Source organism: Crassostrea angulata, chromosome 10 (genome assembly GCF_025612915.1).
Source record: "Crassostrea angulata isolate pt1a10 chromosome 10, ASM2561291v2, whole genome shotgun sequence".
NCBI lineage: Eukaryota > Metazoa > Mollusca > Bivalvia > Ostreida > Ostreidae > Magallana > Magallana angulata.
In genome coordinates, this window is record NC_069120.1 from 29,596,749 (window position 1) to 29,615,826 (window position 19,078).

At 35.9% G+C, this 19,078-nt stretch overlaps 4 protein-coding genes across 4 annotated transcripts; 2 read left to right on the plus strand and 2 right to left on the minus strand.

Annotated features, from left to right (window-relative positions):
* Positions 1-2,607: 2,607 nt before the first annotated feature.
* LOC128165837 (uncharacterized) lies at positions 2,608-5,220 on the minus strand. The gene is made up of 2 exons (XM_052830687.1): positions 5,048-5,220; positions 2,608-4,784 (listed from the first exon to the last, which is right to left on the minus strand). Exon 2 carries the CDS (start codon positions 4,782-4,784, stop codon positions 3,114-3,116), a length of 1,671 nt encoding a protein of 556 aa, XP_052686647.1. The 5' UTR covers positions 5,048-5,220; the 3' UTR covers positions 2,608-3,113.
* A 710-nt stretch (positions 5,221-5,930) lies between these two features.
* LOC128165924 (transcription initiation factor TFIID subunit 2-like) lies at positions 5,931-9,680 on the plus strand. Its single transcript, XM_052830861.1, has 9 exons — positions 5,931-5,995; positions 6,126-6,230; positions 6,332-6,431; positions 6,549-6,620; positions 6,811-7,094; positions 7,766-7,782; positions 8,045-8,271; positions 8,784-8,892; positions 9,182-9,680. The coding sequence occupies exons 1-9, from the start codon at positions 5,946-5,948 to the stop codon at positions 9,439-9,441; spliced, it is 1,224 nt and encodes a 407-aa protein (XP_052686821.1). The 5' UTR covers positions 5,931-5,945; the 3' UTR covers positions 9,442-9,680.
* A 3,656-nt stretch (positions 9,681-13,336) lies between these two features.
* On the minus strand, positions 13,337-15,393 carry LOC128167821 (uncharacterized). The gene has a single exon (XM_052833747.1). The coding sequence runs from the start codon at positions 15,250-15,252 to the stop codon at positions 13,879-13,881; it is 1,374 nt and encodes a 457-aa protein (XP_052689707.1). The 5' UTR covers positions 15,253-15,393; the 3' UTR covers positions 13,337-13,878.
* A 733-nt stretch (positions 15,394-16,126) lies between these two features.
* On the plus strand, positions 16,127-18,890 carry LOC128167403 (transcription initiation factor TFIID subunit 2-like). The gene is made up of 4 exons (XM_052833108.1): positions 16,127-16,367; positions 17,473-17,616; positions 18,131-18,239; positions 18,529-18,890. Exons 1-4 carry the CDS (start codon positions 16,155-16,157, stop codon positions 18,786-18,788), a joined length of 726 nt encoding a protein of 241 aa, XP_052689068.1. The 5' UTR covers positions 16,127-16,154; the 3' UTR covers positions 18,789-18,890.
* The last annotated feature ends 188 nt before the right edge of the window (positions 18,891-19,078 follow it).

The window sequence follows — 19,078 nt, forward strand, 5'->3', positions numbered from 1 at the left end:
CTATTTTTCTTATAAAAGTTTGTGAAGGTCAGCCTCTTAAAAAAGTAGAAAAAAACCCAGAAAAATATGAATAAATATACATTTATGAAATACAAATAAAATGGAATAATACTTGTTGGTGTAGATTTTACGAGAATTCATTAATTATAGTACATAACATGCAGTGCATTTCATCATTTGGTTATATTATTTTTACGAGCAATGATTTTGCGCTGGCTGTGGCACTGTTACGCCGCACCGTGCACCAACTCTCGCGCAAGTTCATAGTACGTAGGAATTCAAGGTATACTGATATTTTAGGCATGTTGGTTTTAAGTGTTTTTGTGTCCTATATCGTGGAATGAATTTACAGTTGATGCACTTCAGTCATTGGATATTGGAGTTTGAGTCTGACATCATCATAATTATTTCATGCAGTGAGTCTATGATTTTCCTAAAAGCAATGGTGGTTTCAACCAATTGATAAAAGAGGCGTCTAGATTTCAATCCTGTCTGTTTCGGTCACTAAGGTTCGACCAATCAACAAATGGGGCATGTTGATATCGGTCCTGTTAGTTTCTATAGATCTATGAATTACATGTAGCTAGTTACTTTCTATAGAGCTATAAATAAACTAAAGTTTCCGTAAGAAATAGAGGGAATCATACTCGATCCATGTAAATATAGTCATATCAAACCCGTAAGCCATTATGGCCCTTCAGGCCTTTGATTTTCCATCTCGAAGCCAAATACTTAAACACATCTTGTATACAGAAGACCTGGTAAAAATTGAAATTTCAGGTACTAGTTTTTCCGAAGGTTCAAGTGAGCTTTTCTAATCACCTGTTGTCTATCTACCGTCCCTCTGTCTGTCAAACCTGGTATAACGCATCTATATGGGAAGGGGATTCTAACTTGTTAAAATAAAGATCAAATCCCATTTTAAAAGGGAGATAATTGCGAAACAGTGAAAATTGGGTGCATGTCTTTAAAAATATTCTAAAGAATCACTGCACTAAAAATTCCAAAATTTACACCAAAGCTTGTATATCAAATGAATATTTTAAATTGTTAAAATCATGACCGCCGGACCAATACTGGGGCCCAAATAGGGGTTAAAAGTTTAACATAGAAATATATAGGGAAAGTGTTTAATAAAATTCTTCTCAAGAACTACAATGCTACAATTTGTGACATTACTATGCAAGCATCTTCAAATAATGTAGATTCTAAATTGTTAAAATTGTGACTCACGGACCAACCCTGGTTTTTACATAGAGATATATAGGGAAAATATTTAAAATGAACTACAATGCTACAATTGTGAAATTCAATGCAAGCATCCTAAGATGATGTTGATTCGATATTGTTAAAATCTTGCAATCTCCCATGCAGAGTTATCATTCGTTCCTCTCTTCAGACAGTGAATGTATGAGCCGATGGTAGAGAGTGAAAATCTTGATGGCCGGACTATTACTGAGGCCCCAAGAGGGGTTAAAAGTTTAATTTAGAAATATAGAGGGGAAATTGTTTAAAATCTTCTTTTCAAGAACTACAATGCTACAATTTGTGAAATTCAAAGTAAGTATCCTAAGATGATGTAGATTCTAATTGTTAAAATTGTGACCCCCAGACGAATACTGGGACCCCAAGGGGTGCTTACAGTTTTGCATAGAAATATATTGGTAATTTTAAAAAAAACTAACTAATATCATTTTGATACAAGGAACTATTGTTCAGGTGGGCAATGTGGGGTAATGGGCCTCTTGCTTATCTATAAAGGTAAAGTGCCCTTTTCCCATTATTTAGCCCACACCGTATTAGATAGGAATTTTTTTTTTTACTATTAAAAGATAATTATTTAAAATTTTAATAATTTTTTAAAACCTAGGTAATGGTTTTATAAAAAGGAGTCTGTAACCACTAATTTGGCATACATTCAGGAAACATGCATCGAGAAATGAATGTATAGAATTATGTGCATAAAGTCGGTAGATATTCTGAATTAATACAAGTTGACCATTGGCAATATTGGCCCCGCCCTAGGGTCTGAACCCTTGACTCGGGGCCCAAGTACTTCACAATTTTGGTATAAGGCTTCACATCGATAAGATGCCAGTGCACTTAGTTTTTTCCACTTGTGTGGGAGTAGGAAAGAAGATCTTTAAAATTTTGCACATTTTCTGCATATTATGCCCCGCCCATGAGGCGCCGGGGTGGTAAGATAATAATTTTCACAATTTAGAGATTCCTCTTATCCAAGAGATGTTTGAAACCAGAAATGGTAACAACTGGCCTTGTAGTTTTCTATACAAGTGTATGATTGTTGACGTATAACGCACGAAGACCAATTTGCACATCTACAGAAAAACTGACAAACGGGTCCGTTTGAAACGGTAAAATTTGATTTGCAACAGGCCATGTCCATAAAATGCGATATATGTATAGTATTTCCACAGTGTAAAGCGGAGTGGTTTACGATTGGTCATTGTCGCTCAAGTGAGCGATGTGGTCTAAAGGTTACTCGTTTGTTTGCGAGTTTTTGGAACTCGTTTTTAAAAATTGAAAAATGAGATGATTTAGATACTGTATTTTATTTCCAAACTTATCTATAATACATCTATTTACATCAACTACTGGTAGGTATTTTTTCATCTGGTAGGAAAGTCGATTCCATAGTTCATTTGGATACTGACAAGATTCACTGAAATCTACACGATCCAGTAACACGAACAGTCCCTGAATATGAATGTACGTTTTCCTTCTTAAAATTTAAAACTAATTTGAAATGCATTTTAGCTAATAAAATGTGTAACTTAGTCTAAATAAATAACTTCTAATATCGTTCATTAATTATGTCTAAATGGTACTTCTAGCATCAAATTGCGTGGATTATTTCTTGATCGATCGAAACTATAAAGCTACATTGAAAGGCTGAGCACGAACTTCACGGACTGCCCTCTGACTATTAGACTGTAGTTACCATGACAACATTCATGTATATAAAAAATATGGCTGTTGTGGATTATATATCTTTCTGCAATGTGAGCTACCTTCATACCTGTATGAATGTATGAAACACCAACGAAAGCATTTTGTTATTGACGTATATATATCACCATGATCGTATATTTTCACTCTAGATACTTGAATACAGACACAAGGTTGTTCCCTTGCCCAACAAGGAGATTGCTCTCTTTATCTACACATACTGCAACATTACAGTAGAGCTTATCCCCTGATACAGACAAAAGCCGACAGTCCTTGTCTAGTACAAGAACCGTTTGACTGTAACCATCACATACCAGGATGTGACCGAGGAGATCAGTACATATGGCATAGGGACTAAGGTTCTCTTGGCCCAAGTAGGAGAACCTGTTTTGTCCCGATTCATTCACCACCACTACAGCTTTCTGGTCAAAGTCTGATGTACAGATATCACCATTGATGTTTTCTGTGATAAAGTGTGGATATTTGTAAAGGTCCTTGCCTCCTAACCTCTTCTCTATGTTCTGTATTGCTTTCCCTGTCTTGGTGTATCTAGTGACTTTTGCCCCTACTCCCTTCTTAACCATCCCCATCAGTATGTCCCCGTTGATGTGGGAGGAGTGTATGCCAAGCGGTGTCCAGTATCCCGTGTGTGTGAATTCAGTAATTGTGTTATCCACTGCTATCCTCTTGACGACTTTGTCATTTACTTCCGTATAAATCATCTCCCCGTCCCGTGTAGTTGTGTGGAAACCTTCATAACTGCCACTGGTTTTCATCTCCGCGAACAGAAGTGGACTCCCTTGTAGATCTATATGGATGAGCATTCCTCTACTATCACTCACCCAGAATTTGCCCGACATATCAACCGTTATATGACATATATTATCGACACCTGGTACTCTGAATTCCCGGAGCTTGGTGACAGAGGAAGCAAGAGACAGTGTTTGTTTCTCGTCAGATGTCCCCTTGTCTTGTTTCCTCTGTTTTTCTGTAAGTTTCAACTCTCTAAAGGCGACCTTCTCTCTGTTCTCTGGTTTAATGTCAAGATCACTAACACTACCCAGTAGTTTGGAGACATCCTCCCTGCTGTATTGACTAGCAGTAAACACTGGAGGGACTGGTTTGACCATCTCTGGTAAAGGATGGGTTTTAGGAGTGGGTACAGAAACGACGTTTTTAATGTTTGTAGGAGATAGGTGACCATAGAATGATTCGATAAGATCATTGAGATAGTTGATGTAGTCATCTATCTTTTTGTTTTGGCCGTTTATTTTTTCTAATGCCGACTGTTCTATTTTGTTGACTTGCTCTATTTTATCTGACGTGACTGCGTCAACTATACTCTTTAAAGACTCGGCTTCAGCCTTCATAGATGCTTTTATGTCATCCTTAATCGTTTTGAATTCGTTGGCATATGCTGGATTTTCCTTTTGCAATTTTTTTGAAAATGGTTTTAATTGGTCTCGAATTTTGGCAACTTCCTTTTGGAAAAGCAAAACCTTTTCAGCATAGATCATTTCCAAATCAGTAAAAACATGACCACGATGCTCTTGTGTCGCTGTGCATTTAGAACAAAGAGGAATTTGGCATTCTTCACAGTAAAGATCTACGTCCTTTGAATGGTGAATCCTGCATTTCTCTACCGGAAGTTGACGGTAATGGACTATATTATGATTTCTCTTCCGATGTTCATCTCTGCATTGTTCACACAATGGTAGGTGACAAGGATTGCAGTAAAAATGACAGTTCTTCTTACAGTCTTTAGTTCCACACACCAAATATGTGTATGGTATTTGAGATTTGGATAGTGCCATCTGAAATCAGTCAGAAAAAACCTTTAAAAATATGTCAAAGATTTTACACTTTAAGTTACTTTTTGGTTAAATTCTTCCTAGATTTTGCATATCTTCAAGTAAATACGAATGTAAAGGGCACAGCGACAGGCCATGCAGCATACCTAAAATTATCGTTATTTCATTTCAACTTGTCACCTTGTGTAAAAAACATTGATATTTAGGTTTCAAAATTTTCAACTTCCACGAATCAAGCATACAATGTTTAAAACATTTGTACTTACAGTCCGAAAGACGACAAATTGAATCACTAAAGTGGTATTTCTTTGATCAAAGACTATTTCCAGCAGGTTGTAAGGTTTAAAATGAACCTTAAATTTTCTGGCCTTTTGTTATAACTTCCTTGTACGATACCTTGATGGGGGTTTTGAATTGCAAAAAATATTTGAATACCTGTTTGTTTAGTGTAAAATTACCTAATAACAGAATAATGTCACCGGGACATATTATAGTCAGGCTGACTGTTTCAACATATTCAGTGGACAAAGTCGGTGTTCATTACAGTTACCCGTGTTCTCTATTCATTTATTTGCCGAATCATTTCCTTGTAATTGTCATATTGGTGATTCATGGGCATGCTGTTTACTTTCGTTATGGTTTAACCATCACGCATCAAACCACGTTGAAATTGATAATGATACCATGTGAAAAATATATATTGTTTGTACAGGCATTATATTAAAAGGTTCATGTTAGCCAATGACCGAATAAATGAAAGTGAAATGCAACAGCATATAAAATGTTAAGTGCAGTTCATTAACTATATACACCATAAACATGAAACACGCTGGTGGATTTTTCTCCTATTGTTATCAAAATTTTATTAATTAGTAGAACAAAAAATAAGTTTTTATTCTTATTCACTGATTGGCCCCAGACCCCTGGCCTTTCCACCCCCTTCAACATCCGCCACATGGCATGCCAAATTCACAAAAATGAGCAAAACATAGTTTCACAGTCGATAAACTATGTTTAATGGTTGTAAACTATGGTTTCTCTGTTTATACCTCCATATAAATAAATTATAAACTGTCCAAAGTTTTTTTCAAATCCTGAAGGATACTTTACTAACCCAGGTTCATACTGTGTTTTTCATTCTCAGCTGAATCCAGACCAGAGAACATGTACTGGATTCTGAACTTGGTAGAAACAGATCCAGATCTCTATGTGAGGTACCTGCATGAATATTAGTACAGTATTTGATGTGATGATTTTTGTACTGTTAAACACCCAATGAATGTAATGATTGATAAGAGATAACATGTCCATGTAGTTGTCATTGTACTGTGGACTCTCTTTCAGACACTATGCTCTACAACAGCTGGTCCTGAATCCTCCCTTCAGAAGAATGGAAACAAGTGCTCTCCACACGGAGGGATTAGTGGAACGCTTGTGGAAAATGATGAAGTAAGATCATGTTTGTGTGACTTGGTTTCGATGAGGGCAGAGTATGACGCACGTTTTTCATTTTACAATTATTCTTTCATGATATTATTTTTCATTTTTAGCTGCACATTTTCGTATGACAGTAGGCTGCGTTGTGATGCAGCAGATGTTTATTTCACATTGTATGTACGTACACGCCCATCTTGTCTGCCCATACCTGATGTAAGTAACTGAGTAGCTCCTGAAGGGATCCAAAGTCAAATAAATGGTAATATATGTACATGTATTGGCATGAAAAATTCAGAATTACAAAACATGTCTCTTTTCTCTATTTTATAGAACATGGTTGTTCTGAGTTTAAAAGACAGAAAGAATAAGATGAATCCTGCTTATGTTCCTGATGAAATGGAGGTTAGTTCCCCCTCTCTCTCTAATTTACCACACATTGCATCTGCATTTCCTTTATCTACTTTGTGTTTGTCTAATATGTACTATAGATGGCATTAGATGCATAAATTACTTGTAAATGAAAGTTAAAGGTAAAATGTAAGCAATACAGCTAGCAAGGGTTAAAATCTGATGAACCCATTTTTTGTGGCAGGAAATGTTTGATGATGAGGAAGAGGATGAAGAGGTGGGAATGGAGGAAGGTGAGAGTTCTCAGGTGGACACTGAGGCCGACATCGACGTTACGGACATTGGCGGGGAGGAACCTTCCCTCAAGAGAAAGTCTCCTCCCCCCACAGAGCTGCCGCCACCCTTGGTCCTGTCCATAGGGAGTGTCCCTGAGACCTGCCCCTTGGGAATCTTCAACGAAGACAGTGCATCCCAGTCCAAGAGGCTGAAACTGAGGTATTTAAAACTGTGGCCTTTATTGATAGAGATGTGATGTATTGTAGTTAGTTCCAGAGTGTCTGATTTTCTGAGTTGTGTGAACACTGAATGATTATTTATAACCAAAAGTTTGATTTACTCACTAATTCTCTGTTCTTATTTGAACATCTTTACTATCTTTGATAAATAACTAACACTTTATTTCATTTCAATTTGATAATTTGTTCATTACATTAATTCTTGACATAATTACACATAAGGTACTATTATCTTACTTGTATTCATGATAACTTTATGCTGAAGTGATAAACTGATAAAATGATCTGGTTAACAATATAAACCACTTGCAATTTTTTCATGAAAGGACTTGTTCCTGGCAGAAATATGTTTACATTGACAAGGTTCTTGCAAACATACCTAAATTCTCTGATATGCAAATAAAAGTTTGTTTATATACTGCATATTTACATATGTACTACAAATACACTCTATATTCAATTACCGGGTAGTTTTGAATCTAAGTAAAGAATGTTGAGAAAAGCAATGTTTTAGCAAAGTATATTGTATTATAAACAAGTAATAGCTGAGGATTCGAATTATTAAATTTGATAATAGAATAAATGTTTATCTGAAAACTTGCATGAATAGTTCAATTTCAAAAAGTTAGGTATACAGTAAAACTGATCACCTTGATATCTAAGATAAGTCAATACTGTATACAGGGTTGATATTGCACCATGTAATTTTTGCCCTTCTACACTTGCAAGCAGTTTCGCCCCGTATTGAATTCGCCCAGACACAGTTGTGTTTAAAGAGAAATAATTGAAGACATCAGAATATGTCTAGTCTTAAATTCGCCCGCCGACAACGAGGCGAAAAATAAAATGGGGGCGAATATTTCCCTGTATACAGTATTTTACATTGTGGAAAACCTAAAAAAAAAAAATAGCTGTAATCAGACAGTAAAAATCAATTTAGTAGGCAATAATAAGTTTTGTAAGTGCTTAAAAAAAAATTCTGTTACATGTTAGAATGCACAACTAACACTGATTGCACAGGTATTGTTTCTTTCTGCATTGAACAGATGGAATCAGAAACCCTTGAGGAACCCCAGGTAACTGAGCCCTCAAAGGCCTCTGGGACTCAGGAAGTCACCGTGACAAAAACACCGGTCACGCCTTCTTCTGCAACGTCGGCATACGCTGCTGAATTTCTCAAATTTGTTGGGGTACTATATTTCATGTTGCTCCAATTTTGGCATTGTATTGACCAGTTATCTAGAAAAAAATGCCTGGTATTATTTCCCTCTGTCAGTCTGTAGTCTATATGAAAACTTACATTAGAGTTTAATGTATTCTTTTGTATCCAAGGGTATTTGATTGTACAATGTACACAATTATATTCTAGCATTGCAAAATTCAAATTTCTTACTTATAACAAAGGAAATTGTTTTAATCACGTGTAGCTTTATATTGTTTTAAATAAGCTGAAGTACATCTTTTTTCAGCATTCATTCATGAATAATACAGAAAAACGGGTGCATTTATCTTATTTGCCATATATGTTGAAAAGTTTTGTTCCCATACCATTTGATACATTGATTCAGTTTCTGATTGAGACTCCAACTCCTTTTTCTTGTTTGATGTTGTAAAAAAGAAGAGCTTTGAGTTTATCATAAAAACATATCATAAAACTTATAATCTCATAATAATACAGTTAACTTTGATGACATTTTTGAAGGTAAAACAAGAGCATCCTGCTCCAGAGCCCCAGTTATCTGTAACCATGGATACGTCCTCCAGACTCAGTGAAGGGTCTTCATCACCCACAACCACTGCCGTGGGGTCAGGTAAGGAGAAAAAGGAATGTCTAATGGCATGATTGTTTTATACATTATCTTTGTTAATGATTTATTTTTTTGTTATAAAATTGGGGAGATAATAATTGGGGTTGAAGGATTCTTTATCAATTTGTGTATGAAGTTCATCATGTTCCATGGAACAATACACTGTATATTAAAATACCGGGTAAAAAAACCCAGCAACTAATGTAAAATGTTTTTAATGATTTAGGAAATGTGACATTCAAGGTAGTGGCATGGTAATTTAATTCACCTATTTTCCTTATTTTTTACACAGAATCTAGTGCTCCTCTCTCCTTTGCTGGACTGTTGCCTTCTTCTGCTTCGGCTACAGACATGTCGTCTGCTACAGACTCTAAAGCACACAAAGCCAAAAAGAAGAAGAAGAAAAACAAGCACAAACATAAACACAAGCACAAACATGACCGGCCTGACAAAGATCCACTGGGGCGGATCCGAGAGGGGTCCTTCAACAGCTCCGAGAACTCGCCCAGTGTTACTCAGACCACTCTTAGTTCGCCGGAATTTGAAATCTAAACTGTCATGTTGTATATAAATTGCTAATAAAATTAATCATACAAAGGTGAAAATGTATTTACTTATTGGTTTGAGTTACATTAAAATTGTCAAACTGTAGTGGTTGATATATTGATGTTGATTTGAACATTTCTGTTAAAGTGAAATAGAAACTTATCATGTTCCTGCCTGTGACAGTAAAAGCATGTTTTTTTGGCTACTTGCAAGGCATATTGATAGAATACATTTTGTATATCATTTGTGTGGTTTTTATGGCTTACGGCCATCTAGTTGCCGGATAATCTTTACGGCAAAGAGTTCAGTTATCTGAACATGCGCGACAAAAAATAGTTCTATTCGAATGTTGCAATGTTACAAAGTTAACTGTTTGTTGTTCATAATAAACATCTTTAGGCAAGATTATATTTTCCATATGTTATCATCACTTATGTTATTGTAACCAATATGAATTGACCTTATTTAAATAAACTCGAAATCTAACGCGAATGAATATTAAATGCAGTGTTTTTGCATAGAGGTATACTGGCCCCCGCCATGCATCACACAGTGCCGCCATGCTTTCCGCTATGCATACTTACATGTATTATAAGCAAAAAATCTTTTCCCAATTCTTTCAGATCCTAACAGTGATAAGTAAATGTAAAGTTGTCGTTATTTCGTTCAATCTTCATAAAAACGTTTGCATCCGCAGAGAGCGTCGCTAACTTCGATCGACATCGATCTCAGCAAGGGGGGAAGTGTTTAACGGTTAAAGGAATGTACTTATGATTGAGATATATTGAAACTGGGATTATAAATCGGTAATAAATGCATAAATTGAGGGGCAATTACTACTTGTTTTAATATAATGTGCCTTCTTCGACACCTCCGCCATTATCGAATATTGGGGGTTTTCCAAGATCTAAAAATAGCACAATGTTCCCTCGATGGAGTTACCTTGGTTGTGCTATGTTTGAACTGTTTATTTGTCGTAAAAATATTGGAAACTAGAGACCAATTGTACTCAAATAAGAAAACAATATACAGTTAAGCTTGATTGCAAGTCATATACAGAAGCGATGTCACATTACTATACCATAGAAACATCGTATAGCATGGTATAGTATGCCTCTGAAAATGACTGTGTACACATGTCATGAAAAGAGAGACTGACTGCAAAGTTATAGTGCAGTAATTAATTTTAATTAAATTTGGTGTCAAAACAAGTTTGCTGTAATTGCATTGTTCTGCCTGTTTCTTCCCCCCCCCCCCCCCCCAAGAGTTTATCTCTGTACAAAGGGAAAAAAATAAAACAGAAGGTGTTAGAACTGCCTTGTGAATCTATATTTCTTATAAAAGTTTGTGAAGGTCAGCCTCTTAAAAAAAATGAAAAAAAACAGAAAAATATGAATAAATATACATTTATGAAATACAAATAAAATGGAATAATACTTGTTGGTGTAGATTTTACGAGAATTCATTAATTATAGTACATAACATGCAGTACATTTCATCATTTGGTTATATTATTTTTACGAGCAATGATTTTGCGCTGGCTGTGGCACTGTTACGCCGCACCGTGCACCAACTCTCGCGCAAGTTCATAGTACGTAGGAATTCAAGGTATACTGATATTTTAGGCATGTTGGTTTTAAGTGTTTTTGTGTCCTATATCGTGGAATGAATTTACAGTTGATGCACTTCAGTCATTGGATATTGGAGTTTGAGTCTGACATCATCATAATTATTTCATGCAGTGAGTCTATGATTTTCCTAAAAGCAATGGTGGTTTCAACCAATTGATAAAAGAGGCGTCTAGATTTCAATCCTGTCTGTTTCGGTCACTATATGGTTCGACCAATCAACAAATGGGGCATGTTGATATCGGTCCTGTTAGTTTCTATAGATCTATGAATTACATGTAGCTAGTTACTTTCTATAGAGCTATAAATAAACTAAAGTTTCCGTAAGAAATAGAGGGAATCATACTCGATCCATGTAAATATAGTCATATCAAACCCGTAAGCCATTATGGCCCTTCAGGCCTTTGATTTTCCATCTCGAAGCCAAATACTTAAACACATCTTGTATACAGAAGACCTGGTAAAAATTGAAATTTCAGGTACTAGTTTTTCCGAAGGTTCAAGTGAGCTTTTCTAATCACCTGTTGTCTATCTACCGTCCCTCTGTCTGTCAAACCTGGTATAACGCATCTATATGGGAAGGGGATTCTAACTTGTTAAAATAAAGATCAAATCCCATTTTAAAAGGGAGATAATTGCGAAACAGTGAAAATAGCGTGCATGTCTTTAAAAATATTCTAAAGAATCACTGCACTAAAAATTCCAAAATTTACACCAAAGCTTGTATATCAAATGAATATTTTAAATTGTTAAAATCATGACCGCCGGACCAATACTGGGGCCCAAATAGGGGTTAAAAGTTTAACATAGAAATATATAGGGAAAGTGTTTAATAAAATTCTTCTCAAGAACTATGTACAATGCTACAATTTGTGACATTACTATGGAAGCATCTTCAAATAATGTAGATTCTAAATTGTTAAAATTGTGACTCACGGACCAACCCTGGTTTTTACATAGAGATATATAGGGAAAATATTTAAAATGAACTACAATGCTACAATTGTGAAATTCAATGCAAGCATCCTAAGATGATGTTGATTCGATATTGTTAAAATCTTGCAATCTCCCATGCAGAGTTATCATTCGTTCCTCTCTTCAGACAGTGAATGTATGAGCCGATGGTAGAGAGTGAAAATCTTGATGGCCGGACTATTACTGAGGCCCCAAGAGGGGTTAAAAGTTTAATTTAGAAATATAGAGGGGAAATTGTTTAAAATCTTCTTTTCAAGAACTACAATGCTACAATTTGTGAAATTCAAAGTAAGTATCCTAAGATGATGTAGATTCTAATTGTTAAAATTGTGACCCCCAGACGAATACTGGGACCCCAAGGGGTGCTTACAGTTTTGCATAGAAATATATTGGTAATTTTAAAAAAAACTAACTAATATCATTTTGATACAAGGAACTATTGTTCAGGTGGGCAATGTGGGGTAATGGGCCTCTTGCTTATCTATAAAGGTAAAGTGCCCTTTTCCCATTATTTAGCCCACACCGTATTAGATAGGAATTTTTTTTTTACTATAAAAAGATAATTATTTAAAATTTTCATAATTTTTTAAAACCTAGGTAATGGTTTTATAAAAAGGAGTCTGTAACCACTAATTTGGCATACATTCAGGAAACATGCATCGAGAAATGAATGTATAGAATTCTGTGCATAAAGTCGGTAGATATTTTGAATTAATACAAGTTGACCATTGGCAATATTGGCCCCGCCCTAGGGTCTGAACCCTTGACTCGGGGCCCAAGTACTTCACAATTTTGGTATAAGGCTTCACATCGATAAGATGCCAGTGCACTTAGTTTTTTTCCACTTGTGTGGGAGTAGGAAAGAAGATCTTTAAAATTTTGCACATTTTCTGCATATTATGCCCCGCCCATGAGGCGCCGGGGTGGTAAGATAATAATTTTCACAATTTAGAGATTCCTCTTATCCAAGAGATGTTTGAAACCAGAAATGGTAACAACTGGCCTTGTAGTTTTCTATACAAGTGTATGATTGTTGACGTATAACGCACGAAGACCAATTTGCACATCTACAGAAAACTGACAAACGGGTCCGTTTGAAACGGTAAAATTTGATTTGCAACAGGCCATGTCCATAAAATGCGATATATGTATAGTATTTCCACAGTGTAAAGCGGAGTGGTTTACGATTGGTCATTGTCGCTCAAGTGAGCGATGTGGTCTAAAGGTTACTCGTTTGTTTGCGAGTTTTTGGAACTCGTTTTTAAAAATTGAAAAATGAGATGATTTAGATACTGTATTTTATTTCCAAACTTATCTATAATACATCTATTTACATCAACTACTGGTAGGTATTTTTTCATCTGTTAGGAAAGTCGATTCCATAGTTCATTTGGATACTGACAAGATTCACTGAAATCTACACGATCCAGTAACACGAACAGTCCCTGAATATGAATGTACGTTTTCCTTCTTAAAATTTAAAACTAATTTGAAATGCATTTTAGCTAATAAAATGTGTAACTTAGTCTAAATAAATAACTTCTAATATCGTTCATTAATTATGTCTAAATGGTACTTCTAGCATCAAATTGGGTGGATTATTTCTTGATCGATCAAAACTATAAAGCTACATTGAAAGGCTGAGCACGAACTTCACGGACTGCCCTCTGACTATTAGACTGTAGTTACCATGACAACATTCATGTATATAAAAAAAATGGCTGTTGTGGATTATATATCTTTCTGCAATGTGAGCTACCTTCATACCTGTATGAATGTATGAAACACCAACGAAAGCATTTTGTTATTGACGTATATATATCACCATGATCGTATATTTTCACTCTAGATACTTGAATACAGACACAAGGTTGTTCCCTTGCCCAACAAGGAGATTGCTCTCTTTATCTACACATACTGCAACATTACAGTAGAGCTTATCCCCTGATACAGACAAAAGCCGACAGTCCTTGTCTAGTACAAGAACCGTTAGACTGTAACCATCACATACCAGGATGTGACCGAGGAGATCAGTACATATCGCATAGGGACTAAGGTTCTCTTGGCCCAAGTAGGAGAACCTGTTTTGTCCCGATTCATTCACCACCACTACAGCTTTCTGGTCAAAGTCTGATGTACAGATATCACCATTGATGTTTTCTGTGATAAAGTGTGGATATTTGTAAAGGTCCTTGCCTCCTAACCTCTTCTCTATGTTCTGTATTGCTTTCCCTGTCTTGGTGTATCTAGTGACTTTTGCCCCTACTCCCTTCTTAACCATCCCAACCAGTAAGTCCCCGTTGATGTGGGAGGAGTGTATGCCAAGCAGTGTCCAGTATCCCGTGTTGGTGATTTCAGTAATTGTGTTATCCACTGCTATCCTCTTGACGACTTTGTCATTTACTTCCGTATAAATCATCTCCCCGTCCCGTGTAGTTGTGTGGAAACCTTCATAACTGCCACTGGTTTTCATCTCCGCGAACAGAAGTGGACTCCCCTGTAGATCTATATGGATGAGCATTCCTCTACTATCACTCACCCAGAATTTGCCCGACATATCAACCGTTATATGACATATATTGTCGACACCTGGTACTCTGAATTCCCGGAGCTTGGTGACAGAGGAAGCAAGAGACAGTGTTTGTTTCTCGTCAGATGTCCCCTTGTCTTGTTTCCTCTGTTTTTCTGTAAGTTTCAACTCTCTAAAGGCGACCTTCTCTCTGTTCTCTGGTTTAATGTCAAGATCAGTAACACTACCCAGTAGTTTGGAGACATCCTCCTTGCTGTATTGACCAGCAGTAAATACTGGAGGGACTGGTTTGACCCTCTCTGGTAAGGGATGGGTTTTAGGAGTGGGTACAGAAACGACGTTTTTAATGTTTGTAGGAGATAGGTGACCATAGAATGATTCGATAAGATCATTGAGATAGTTGATGTAGTCATCTTTCTTTTTGTTTTGGCCGTTTATTTTTTCTAATGCCGACTGTTCTATTTTGTTGACTTGCTCTATTTTATCTGACGTGACGGCGTCAACTATACTCTTTAAAGACTCGGCTTCAGCCTTCATAGATGCTTTTATGTCATCCATAATCGTTTTGAATTCGTTGGCATATACTGCATTTTCCTCTTGCAACTTTTTTGAAAATGGTTTAAATTGGTCTCGAATTTTGGCAACTTCCTTCTGGAAAAGCAAAACCTTTTCAGCATAGATCATTTCCAAATCAGTAAAAACATGACCACGATGCTCTTGTGTCGCTGTGCATTTAGAACAAAGAGGAATTTGGCATTCTTCACAGTAAAGATCTACGTCCTTTGAATGGTGAATCCTGCATTTCTCTACCGGAAGTTGACGGTAATGGACTGTTGCCATTGTACTGTGGACTCTCTTTCAGACACTATGCTCTACAACAGCTAGTCCTGAATCCTCCCTTCAGAAAAATGGAAACAAGTGCTCTCCACACGGAGGGATTAGTGGAACGCTTGTGGAAAATGATGAAATAAGATCATGTCTGTGTGACTTGGTTTCGATGAGGGCAGAGTATGATGCACGTTTTTCATTTTACAATTATTCTTTCATGATATTATTTTTCATTTTTAGCTGCACATTTTCGTATGACAGCAGGCTGCGTTGTGATGCAGCAGATGTTTATTTCACATTGTATGGACGTACACGCCCATCTTGTCTGCCCATACCTGATGCAAGTAACTGAGTAGCTCCTGAAGGGATCCAAACTCAAATAAATGGTAGTATATGTACATGTATTGGCATGAAAAATTCAGAATTACAAAACATGTCTCTTTTCTCTATTTTATAGAACATGGTTGTTCTGAGTTTAAAAGACAGAAAGAATAAGATGAATCCTGCTTATGTTCCTGATGAAATGATGGTTAGTTCCCCCTCTCTCTCTAATTTACCACACATTGCATCTGCATTTCCTTTATCTACTTTGTGTTTGTCTAACATGTACTATAGATGGCATTAGATGCATAAATTACTTGTAAATGAAAATTAAAGGTAAAATGTAAGCAATACAGCTAGCAAGGGTTAAAATCTGATGAACCCATTTTTTGTGGCAGGAAATGTTTGATGATGAGGAAGAGGATGAAGAGGTGGGAATGGAAGAAGGTGAGAGTTATCAGGTGGACACTGAGGCCGACATCGACGTTACGGACATTGGCGGGGAGGAACCTTCCCTCAAGAGAAAGTCTCCTCCCCCCACAGAGCTGCCGCCACCCTTGGTCCTGTCCATAGGGAGTGTCCCTGAGACCTGCCCCTTGGGAATCTTCAATGAAGACAGTGCATCCCAGTCCAAGAGGCTGAAACTGAAGGTATTCAAAACTGTGGCCTTTATGAGTATTAATAGAGATGTGATGTATTGTAGTTAGTTCCAGAGTGTCTGATTTTCTGAGTTGTGTGAACACTGAATGATTATTTATAACCAAAAGTTTGATTTACTCACTAATTCTCTGTTCTTATTTGAACATCTTTACTATCTTTGATAAATAACTAACACTTTATTTCATTTCAATTTGATAATTTGTTCATAACATTAATTCTTGACATAATTACACATAAGGTACTATTATCTTACTTGTATTCATGATAACTTTATTTTGTGATTTACCAGTGATAAACTGATAAAATGATCTGGTTAACAATATAAACCACTTGCAATTTTTTCATGAAAGGACTTTTTCCTGGCAGAAATATGTTTACATTGACAAGGTTCTTGCAAACATACCTAAATTCTCTGATATGCAAATAAAAGTTTGTTTATCTACTGCATATTTACATATGTACTACAAATACACTCTATATTCAATTATCAGGTAGTTTTGAATCTAAGTAAAGAATGTTGAGAAAAGTAATGTTTTAGCAAAGTATATTGTATTATAGGCAAGTAATAGCTGAGTATTTGAATTATTGAATTTGTATAATAGAATAAATGTTTATCTGAAAACTTGCATGAATAGTTCAATTTCTAAAAGTTAGGTATAACTGTAAAACTGTATAACTGTAAAACTGATCACCTTGATATCTAAGATTAAGTCAATACTGTATACAGGGTTGATTTCGTATCGTGTAATTTTCGTCCTTCTACACTTGCAAGCAGTTTCGCCCCATATTGAATTCGCCCAGAAACAGTTGTGTTTAAAGAGAAATAATTGAAGACATCAGAATTTGCCCAGTCTTAAATTCACCCACTGACAACGAAGGGTGAAAGGGGCGAAAATAAAGAGGGGGCGAATATTTCCCTGTATACAGTATTTAACATTTTGGAAAACCTAAAAAAAATAACTGTAATCAGACAGTAAAAATCATTTAAGTTAGCAATAATAAGTTTTGTAAGTGCCTAAAAAAAATTTCTGTTACATGTTAGAATGCACAACTAACACTGATTGCACAGGTATTGTTTCTTTCTGCATTGAACAGATGGAATCAGAAACCCTTGAGGAACCCCAGGTAACTGAGCCCTCAAAGGCCTCTGGGACTCAGGAAGTCACCGTGACAAAAACACCAGTCACGCCTTCTTCTGCAACGTCGGCATACGCTGCTGAATTTCTCAAATTTGTTGGGGTACTATATTTCATGTTGCTCCAATTTTGGCATTGTATTGACCAGTTATCTAGAAAAAAAAATGCCTTGTATTATTTCCCTCCGTCAGTACTCTATATGAAAACTAATATTAGTAGAGTTTAATGTATTCTTTTGTATCCAAGGGTATTTGATTGTACAATGTACACAATCATATTCTAGCATTGTAAAATTCAAATTTCTTTTACCGGGGTACTTATAACAATGGAAATAGTTTTAATCACGTATAGCTTATAGTTTTAAAAATTAAGCCTAAGTACATCTTTTTTCAGCACTCATTCATGAATAATACAGAAAAACAGGTGCATTAATTTTATGTTCCCTATATGTTGAAACATTTTATTAGCCTACTTTTTGATATATTGATTTAGTTTCTGTTTGAGACTCCAACTCCCTGTTCTTGTTTGATGTTGTAAAAAAGAAGAGCTGTGAGTTAATCATAGAATCAAAAACCTATTATCTCATAATAATAGAGTTAACTTTGACATTTTTGAAGGTAAAACAAGAGCATCCTGCTCCAGAGCCCCAATTATCTGTAACCATGGATACATCCTCCAGACTAAGTGAAGGGTCTTCATCACCCACAACCACTGCCATGGGGTCAGGTAAGGAGAAAAAGAAATGTCTGATGGCATGATTGTTTTATACATTATCTTTGTTAATGATTTATTTTTTTGTAATAAAATTGGGGAGGTAATAATTGGGGTTGAAGGATTCTTTATCAATTTGTATATGAAGTTCATCATATTCCATGGAACAATACACTGTATATTAAAATACCGGGTAAAAAAACCCAGCAACTAATGTAAAATGTTTTTAATGATTTAGTAAATGTGACATTCAATGTATTGACATGGTCATTTAATTCACCTATTTTCCATATTTTTTACACAGAATCTAGTGCTCCTCTCTCCTTTGCTGGACTGTTGCCTTCTTCTGCTTCGGCAACAGACATGTCGTCTGCTACAGACTCTAAAGCACACAAAGCCAAAAAGAAGAAGAAGAAAAACAAGCACAAACATAAACACAAGCACAAACATGACCGGCCCGACAAAGATCCACTGGGGCGGATCCGAGAGGGGTCCTTCAACAGCTCCGAGAACTCGCCCAGTGTTACTCAGACCACTTTTAGTTCGCCGGAATTTGAAATCTAAACTGTCATGTTGTTGTCTATAAATTGCTAATAAAATTAATCATACAAAGTTGAAAATGTATTTACTTATTGGTATGAGTTACATTAAAATTGTCAAACTGTAGTGGTTGATATATTGATGTTGATTTGAACATTTCTGTTAAAGTGAATTATAAACTTATCATGTTCCTGCCTGTGACAGTAAAAGCATGTTTTTTTGGCTACTTGCAAGGCATATTGATGGAATACATTTTGTATATCATTTGTGTGTTTTTTTTCCATTTGAAGCCAAATACTTAAACACATCTTGTA